Genomic DNA, 9,290 nt, shown 5'->3' with positions numbered 1-9,290 from the left:
TAATAACATCTATTAACAAAAAATTCAATTATAATTATGTAAACTCACTTGATACCAGGCACTATAATTATATGCAGCTTGATTTGCCTGTAAATCACCATCAATCATCTGCGTAGATGATGAAGTTGTATCTTCTGTGTGTGCTTTCTTTTCCTCTGGTTCTTCTGATCTAAATCAAAGGTCAAAATGGAAACTTTCAGAATTCCCACAGATAAGTACTTTTAACAAATGGATAAGTGTCACCTGTGTACGTTCATCTAAAGTTCTTGACCACTCTGTTTTATATGATTTCAAATCATGAAAATAAATTACCACAACATAAAGGTGATAATTATCTTTAAAGGGATTTCCACAATGAAATGTCTTCTTTTAAGCATCCCTTTCTGATTCAGCAGGAAGTTACATACCCGTTTTCTGCTTTCCTTTTTAAAGAATCCTGTTCTTTTAGGAGTGTTTGATGTTCATCGTAGGCATTCAGAAGCCTGAGAGGGAAGGAAAAACAATCCTTTGGAATAGACAAAAGCCAAACTTAAATTTTTAAAGTGTTTAAGTTATTTCCACTTAGGGAAACAAAAGCATGTTGCAATGAACATCCTTTTGGAAAAAAAAAAATGATCCAGCAGGCAAAACTGCCCCCAGCTACCTTTTCTACGTTATCTGCTTTGGCAAACCGCTGCCTTGCACTTTCCTTCTCAGTCCACGTGGTTCAAATGAGGCTTCAGAGATACAGGCCTAGCCAATTACCTTACTACGTATCTCTGACCAATGACTGGTTTAGAGGTGATCATGTGACTCAAACCAGGATGTCAGTAAGTCCCAGGATTTTTGACTGAGCTACTGAAAAAGTGCCTGTTCTCTGTACTACAGTGGGCTAAAAAGCTGATGGGATACTGGCCAAGAGCTACCTGTTTTTATTATTTGTAACACATGGGGAGAGCCCGACTAAGGAGCTATCACACAACAAAGACAGTGACCTTGACAATATGTTTTCGTCCAATGCAACGAGTCCTGACAGTTACATAATTTGTATACTTTTGAGATCTAACTTAACAATGCTTCTTAAAGACACCTGCCACCAGTTAGGATAAAGTGTAAACTTTGGCCATGTGATAAATTGAATTAGAACTAAAATAAAACTACAGTATAATTAGTTATCATTGATTAAAAAGATAATTTTTAATAAAAAATGTGATATGTATTATAGGTCTCACCTGGAACTTAGAACTTCAAAAACAATGTCACTTGAAGCCAAACTGACTTTAAAATCATAATGATTTTGTTTTCCTTTTACCATTTTCTTTTTCTTTTTGAGCGTGGAATCCTAACCACTGGACAACCAGGAAATGCCCTCCTTTTACCACTTTCTTAAATATTTTTTAGAAAGACAAAGATGGCCTTATTTTTTAAGGAATCAGAAACCTGAACACAGATAATTTAACATTTCTGTGGAAATGACCTTGATGTTTACATGCATGTTCAACTTCCCTGGACAGCCTGCATATGTACACATTTAATAACAATTAACAGTAACACTGGTCCCAAAATATTCCAGGGGCAAAAACTGTCAATAATCTCTGGTTCAGTGTTTACTCAACATAAAGGACTTTAAAATGGACTAATTTCCTTAAGACCTTTAACAACTCATGGGTTGGCAACAAGAGACTCAATATTCATATGAGAAAATCTGAAAACTGAGGAATACAAAATATTAAGTGAGAGCTAGGATTTAATCCTATATTTGTCTGATTGAACATTAATCCTTACCAATTCATTACACTGCTACCTAAATTTCTAAGCAGCTCATTGATTTTCCATATCACTCCCTTTTTAAATTTCAAATACAACAATCTTAGACCTGATACTCAGACCCTCCATAACTATATTTACAAGGGCCTAACTGGCATCCTTGTGTCGGACCTCAGATTTGTCTGTATATTACTGCCAAATTTAAATATGTCATTTAATGTAATTCAAAACTCTAATAGCTTCCTACTGTCAACCGTGTACATGTGCTCAGAACTCAGTCTAGCTTTTAAGACACAGCACATTTAGCATCAGGCTTTTACCGCTTCATAAAACCCTCCAATCAAGCAGATATTCTTTTTACATGAACTTTAATTTGCTTCCACCATTTTATCCTCTCCTTAGCTTATCTGAATCCAGTAATAACTAAATGAAGCCCCACCTCCTCTATGAAAGATGCCAAATACATTCTGTTCCAGAGAGATCAAAGCCTTCTTAACAGTTATATGCTACCTCACATATTATGTACAGCCTCTCTAGTCACCATACCATCCAACTAGACTAAAAGCTAGAATTACATATGCCATTTCTTTTGTATACTTTCTTCAGTACAAAACAAAAGGAAGACACATACAGCACATGAGGTGGTTAAGAACACAGGCTCCGAAGTAGGTTCTAATTCCAGCTGCACAATGTAATAGCTAAGTGACCTTGGAAAAACTGCCTAATCTCTCTTTAAGCCTCTCTTTGTCTATTAAAAGACCAGTACCTCCTCCCCTGTTAGACTGTTAATGTACTTTACATTAGGTAATTATAAAACTTTTAATGTGCCAAGCACATATATACAGTTGTATTAAAATGTAACTCATATTAAACGTTTTTCAGTTTAATTAAAATCTTACTCAGCCATCAAAAATGTATACACACTTGCCTAACAGGAATTGGGGTATTTCCTTACTAGAACCAGGTAAGAAAGGAATGGCAGCAATGCTCTAATCAATATTTCTACTCTTCTATTTTGCAGATTTAAATTTTAAACTTGTCCTTTTCCCCACCCTCATCTTTTAGCCTTTTATAATGCATGAAGATGAGGTCATTAAGGCATGATCTGTAAAACCACACCCATCCTCTTCTCTAATCTGAGATGGCATTCCTATTCCAGAAAACCCCATCTACCTTTGGTGGTCTATATACTAAATGTTTCTGTGTTTCAGGGTTCAATCCTTCACCCATTTCCTTTTTCACAGAATTCCTGCCTCCTGCTTTCTCTCATCTACTCATTGTTTAAATCACCACGCTAAAATTCTGAAAATTTCGAAGGAAAGACAAACCATATGTCCTCTCATTAAGCACACAGACATGTGCAAAACTGAATTTACCCCCACATATACCCAAGGAAAAATAAACCTAGGAAACATTTAAAATTTAACAATATATTATTTTGTACTCATTATCAAATTCCCATCCAAAATTATCAGTGCTCTATTACTATTCAGATAGATAATAATATATAATTAAGATCTTACTTATTAACATCTGAACCAAAATCTTCAAGAAATTCCACTTTTCTCTGAGAAAATGTAATTCTCATTTTCATAGGTAATGAACCATGTATAGCTTTGTCAAAACAATTTAGGATATTTTCTTCATTTTGTTTGAGGTCACCACTATATTCCATTTCAAGTAAATTGAGGTATAACTTTGTGTTCTCCTGTGTAAAAAGCAGTACCAATTAATCATATTTCTAAGATATTTTGATTAGACCACAGATATTTTAAATGCCTTAATTTTTATGTCTCAACTTGAAAAATTCAATATTGAAAATTGTATTAAAATGTAATTCATGTTAAATTTTTTCAGCATACATCTAATAAACAGGTAAAAAACTAATAAGTACATTGGTAGGTAGAGACATCATCCTAGCATCTCCTAAACTATGCAAGTTGTTAAATGCCAATAAATTAAAACCCTATATCCTGTCTTGGGTTTAATGTAGCTTGACCTACCGTAACAAATATGAAGTAAAACATAAAAAAATGATCTCTACAGTTCCCAGTGATCTAAATCTTCACAACCATAGATAATCTTCCTCACTGCAGCTGCAAGCAAACCTCTTATAAACCTGTGTCTTAAACAGACCTGTCATTACCCGAAAATCTAAAAAATGAGAAATTTCCTAGACACTATCTTTTGACATCAGTTGATATATAAAAGGAAATACTTTAGAAAAGGAGAATAATCTCACTGCTACATTTGTTACAATGTAGGCAACTGCCATATTTATGTTTATAAAGTGTTCTCAGGCCCTCTACTTAATAATCAATAAACTTGCCGTAAAATTTCTAAATGTGGAGAAAATAGAAAATCCAATAATGTTAATTTTCTCAACCTTTTAATGATAATTTGAAAATTTTTTAAAAGAATGGCAACATCAGTTTAGAGGGACTGTTGTCTTCATTTAGTAATGAAATATATTACATACAGACCAAACCTTTCATCATAGTTGCCAAAATGAAAAACAACAACAAAAAAGACTATTTTTTATGGAAGATATTCTAAAAAACACAAATACATACTTTGTCTCTTTCAATAGCTTCCAAAAGCACCTTTCTTGATTTTGGAAGGTTTTTTTGTATTTTGAAAAGATGTCGGGCTAGTTTGATAGCATAAAATGATGATTCATTATTTGATTTGGCATTTTTAATAGCTTCCTGAAGCAAACGTTCAGCTTCTTCCATATTTCCAAGCCGTCGTTCTAAACTTACTCTTCTCAAACGAACCATTGCCAATCCTAGAACACATTCTTCAAATGTTCTCAAGATATTCCTGGCTTCATTAATATTACCTAGAAATAGTAATTAAATGTTTATGCTTTTGTTTAAACTTACGAAATAGCCTTTATGCCAGGTATTGGCAAATAACAGCCCACAGGCTAAATCCAGCTCTCTGGCTATTTTTTTTTTTTGAAATGGAAAACAGCCATGTTCATTTTTTTATGTTATTGTCTATGGCTATTTTGGAGCTACAATGGCAGAGTTGTTAGGAAAGAGACCATATGGCCTGCAAAGCCTAAAACATTTACTATCTGGCCCTTTATAGAAAAAGTTTACCTGACCTCTGCTTTACACCATCTCTCAAGACTCAATTCCTATAACTTTATCCTAAAGTAACTTAAATCCCAAAATATCAACTGAATGTCCTCATTCTTACCCTGCTGTTCCTCAAAAGCTGCCCAAAGCATATGCACCATGGGTTTCTTTGGGAGATGAATTGTGCAAGCTCTGCTGAAGACATGCCTCACTCCTTCAATGCTATGATTTTCCATATACTTGGCATACTACATACAGAAACAGAGGAAATACTGAATAATTTACAGTTGAACAAGCCATTAAATATGTGACAGAACGATAAAATTCTATTTTTAAACCCATTCAGCACCTTTATTGAACCACTAGACTAGTTTCTGTAAGGAAGGACGAAGAGAGGCAACGAGGTTGGCATATGCAGCAGTCAAATCTGGTTGCAAGCAGACCATCTCCTAATGCAACAGATATAGTTATATGAACAACATTCAACAGAAGTACAAAAAAGGTTAGTCACTAGATCAATGTTTATAATATATTCAAGTTTCAGAGCATATAATTTTCTTACCTTAATCCAAAACTCCTCATAGAGGGCACATGATATGACACATCTTTCAAAGAGAACCACAACTCGTTCATGAGTCCCATTTTCAATTTCAAATTCTAAGTATTCTTTCCAGTTTTTCAGTTGTGCCTTTTCCAATGGTTTCACATGAAAATAAGGTCTTTTAATCTGTAATAAAAGCATGACATGACAATGAAAGTAAACCAGTACCAACACCAAAATATGTATGACTACAGTAATACAAATTATTTAAATTATAAATATAATAATGAACCAAAAAATTTTAATCACCATATCTCATGAGTAAAAAAACTTCTAAAATTAAAATCCCTTTAATTACTTAGGCTTTATAAATTGAAGAAACAGAATGTATTTTCCACTTACCCTGTCATTTTAATAGAACTACACAATTTTATGTTCAGAAAACTGTATTCTTTGCTGACTATTTTAGAATTGAACAATTATACCACAGTAACAGAAAGCAGATCAGTGTCCATCCAAAGATGAATGGATAAAGATGATGTGGTATATATACACCAATGGAATACTACTCAGCCATAAAAAAGAACGAAATAATGCAATTTGCAGCAACATAGATGCAACTAGAGATTATCATACTAAGTGAAGTTGGTAAGAAGGAGAAAGACAAATACCATTTGGTATCACTTATATGGGGAATCTAAAAAATAAACTAGTGAATGTAACAACAAAAAAAAAAGGAAAGTAGATCAGTGGTTGCCCGGGGTAGGAGTGCAGTGTAGGTTATTGACTGAAAAGGGGTTCTGAGGTGACAGAGTAGTTCTATATCCTGATTGTTGTGGTGATCACAATGCATATACATTTGTCAAAACTCATTTTACGAGCCAGTCACAAAAAACCACATACTACATGATTCCATTCATGTGAAAAGCCAGAAGAGGGAAACCTATAGGAACAGAAAGTAGATTAGCAGTACCTTAGGGCTGGGAGTTGGGGGCAGTAAGCAGATGAGGGAGTAGAGGGGTGAAAGCTAAAGAGTAAGGGATTTCTTTTCCGGATGATGAAAAGGTCCTAAAATTAACATTAATTAAATGTTCTAAAATTAACTGTATGTACCTATCTGTGAATATACTAAGAACTACTGAACTGTACACTTTAAATGGGTGAACTATATATGGCATGCGAATTACATCTCAATAAAGATGTTTAAAAAAAACAAAGAATTAGAATTCTGAAAAAATAAAAACACCTCATTTTACTGTACCTAAAATAGGTACATTTTGTTGTACATAAAACTCAATGAAATTGATTTTAAAAATTGAACTGTAATAAAATGGTTCAGATTAAAGATAATTTGCAATTCATGTAAGTCTGAATTCAATGTTTCTAAAATTGATAATGGAAAATGATAAAATGGAAAATTGATAATGGAAGCCATAAGTAGGACAAATACCTCATTACTTAATAAGCAAAAATAAAAGGCAGAGACATCACTCAAAACTAAAAGAAAAATACATTACTCCTATCTGTATTTTGAAGCATATAATGACAATAACAAAAAAGCAAGCACTTACACCTTCTTCAAATGTCCATCTTTTACTAACTTCATGCTCATTATAATTAAACATTTCTTGATGAATTTCAATGATTCTATGTCTCATGTTTTCTATTTCAGTAATTAGCTAGGGAAGAAAAAAATTTTAATCACACAAGTTATATACTAAAATTTTAAATATCACTGCTTACATTTAAGTATTATCCGCCCATACTATAGTCTTAGAATAGTGATGGGTTTTTAACCATTATCAATTATGTGCAAAGTACAATTAACAATACTGAAATCTGTAGAAGTATTTCCTAATAAACTACTTTCTCATATGCCTTTTTAAAAACAAAAAACAGAGCTAGTACATCACAACATAGGCCAAATAATCCTTCTAAGCTAACATAGTTTTTCAGGTGTCTCATAGTAAAACACATTATCTACTCTAAATCAAACAAGCTAAAGAATTCCCACCTGCCTTAATCAGAAATTGATTTTATATGAGCTACAAGTCATACCACACATGCAGTCAAGGGACATAAAGTTTAGTTTCTCATGCACTGAAAGATTTTTTTTAATAAGTCTGGTTACCTTTGCTGGATCAGTTATGTCTTCAATTCCTGATGGTAGATCATCACCAGGAGGACCATCATCACCACTATGCCCATTTACAGAAGCTAATTCCCTTCTCAGCTGAATAAACTGTTCACCAGTTAGAAGATCTCTAGGTAAGTTATTCTGTATATGTTCTTTAAATCTAAAGGAAAACAATAAAAATACAAGCTCTATATATGAAGTATAATTTTAGATCCCACATTACATTTCTACTACACATTACTCTTTCAAAGGAACTCTGATTTAAAGAAGCAAAAACACCACACCTTTTCTCCTTTTCTACAGTAACAACCTACCACTTGATAAAACAGTCTACAGACATCTTCATTTCCTTCCTGCCTTTGCAATGGAATGAAGAAGGCGTGGACAAGTCATACATTGAAATCCTACTTCTGTCCATTACTAATTATTTGACTTACAGGAAGTTTTTCCCTTCTCTAAATCTTGGTTTTCTCATCTGTCAAGTGACTGTAAAATTAAATACAGCAATCCATGTTTAAATTATAAATGATTACTTATAAATGATCAACAAATTTTGCAGTTCCTTCCTCACCTCCCAATTACTCCTGAATTCACATGTCTGTGCCAAACACTCCAATGAAATTGCCCTAATTAAAGTCACCAAGTACCTCTTACATGCAAAATTAAATGAATACTTGTTTATAGTACAGCATCTATCCTAATAATGTCCTCAGTACTTAAGGCTGTTAACTAACCTTCCTTTTAGAATCTTCTTCACACTGGGCTCTGAGTTACCACTTTCTTGGTTTTCCTCCAAGTCTCTGACTGCTCCTTGATTCCAGCCTGCCCCCAAATGCTAGTATGCCCAATGATTCCACTCTGCATTTTGTTCTCATCTATTTTTATATACTTTCTGTCCAATCTTATTAATACAGCTTGAAATAATAAGCATACTATGACTTTAAAACTCTAACTTAAGCCCAAACCTTTTCCCTAAATTTCAGATTAGTATATACAACTGCCAACGCTCTGCATAAAGAAATATAGATTTTAAGCAAAGAGTGTTTTGAAAAACATGTCATTTATCTACACACTAGTTTATATATATATATATATATATATATATATATACACAAATTTTAATCAAAAACACCAAGTTGAAGAGCTAAAGTATCTACACCATCTCAATTTGGAACCTTATATACAACGTGTCTATAAGTGTGTCACTTTCATCCACAAATCAACACCCTCACCATTTCTAATCTTTTTTAAAAATTATTATTTATTTAGGCTGCACAGGGTCTTAGTTGCAGCACACGGGATCTTTGTTGCGGCATGTGGGAACTTCAGTCGCGGCATGTCAACTTCTTAGTTGCAGCGTGTGGGATCTTTAGTTGCAGCATGTGGGCTTCATAGTTGCAGCATGCAGACTTCTTAGTTGTGGCATACGGACACTTAGTTGCAGCATGTGAACTCTTAGTTGCGGCACACATGTGTGATCTAGTTCCCAGACCATGGATTGAACCCAGGCCCCCTGCATCAGGAGCGTGGAGTCTTACCCGCTGGACCACCAGGGAAGTCCCAACATTTCTAATCTTGAATCTTGATATTGTCAACCATTAAGTTGCCGAATCTCTTCCACCTACCTTATCTCTTACATTCCACTGGATATTAGGTCCAATTTAGTCTACCTTCTAAATATGGCTTCATGCCCTCCTCACTACTCAGCTACATAAACATAAACCAGTCTTCCAGCCTCTGGTCCCACAGCTTCTAACCCCACCTCAATATTGCTATCAAA

At 34.0% G+C, this 9,290-nt stretch overlaps 1 protein-coding gene and 1 non-coding gene across 5 annotated transcripts in view; both read right to left on the bottom strand.

Moving 5' to 3' along the window:
• Window positions 1-9,290, bottom strand: part of PRPF39 (pre-mRNA processing factor 39) — a 37,289-nt gene that overhangs the window by 960 nt on the left and 27,039 nt on the right. For all 4 annotated transcript variants that reach the window (XM_022570657.3, XM_089907663.1, XM_089907664.1 and 1 more), the window contains 8 exons: window positions 7,505-7,670; window positions 6,945-7,052; window positions 5,395-5,559; window positions 4,954-5,080; window positions 4,320-4,588; window positions 3,270-3,454; window positions 408-482; window positions 49-169 (listed from right to left, as the gene is read on the bottom strand). In XM_022570657.3, coding sequence (XP_022426365.1) covers window positions 49-169; window positions 408-482; window positions 3,270-3,454; window positions 4,320-4,588; window positions 4,954-5,080; window positions 5,395-5,559; window positions 6,945-7,052; window positions 7,505-7,670 — 1,216 coding nt within the window. The remainder of the gene's footprint in view (window positions 1-48; window positions 170-407; window positions 483-3,269; window positions 3,455-4,319; window positions 4,589-4,953; window positions 5,081-5,394; window positions 5,560-6,944; window positions 7,053-7,504; window positions 7,671-9,290) is intronic.
• On the bottom strand, window positions 4,167-4,252 carry LOC115803683 (small nucleolar RNA SNORD127). The gene has a single exon (XR_004024454.1). It is a non-coding gene; the product is annotated as a small nucleolar RNA SNORD127 (small nucleolar RNA).

Source organism: Delphinapterus leucas, chromosome 2 (genome assembly GCF_059928025.1).
Source record: "Delphinapterus leucas isolate spDelLeu-1000000601 "Yukka" chromosome 2, BTC_Dleu_Yukka2, whole genome shotgun sequence".
NCBI lineage: Eukaryota > Metazoa > Chordata > Mammalia > Artiodactyla > Monodontidae > Delphinapterus > Delphinapterus leucas.
Note: the sequence above shows the minus strand (reverse complement) of the source record. Positions and strands in the feature narration are given on the sequence as shown.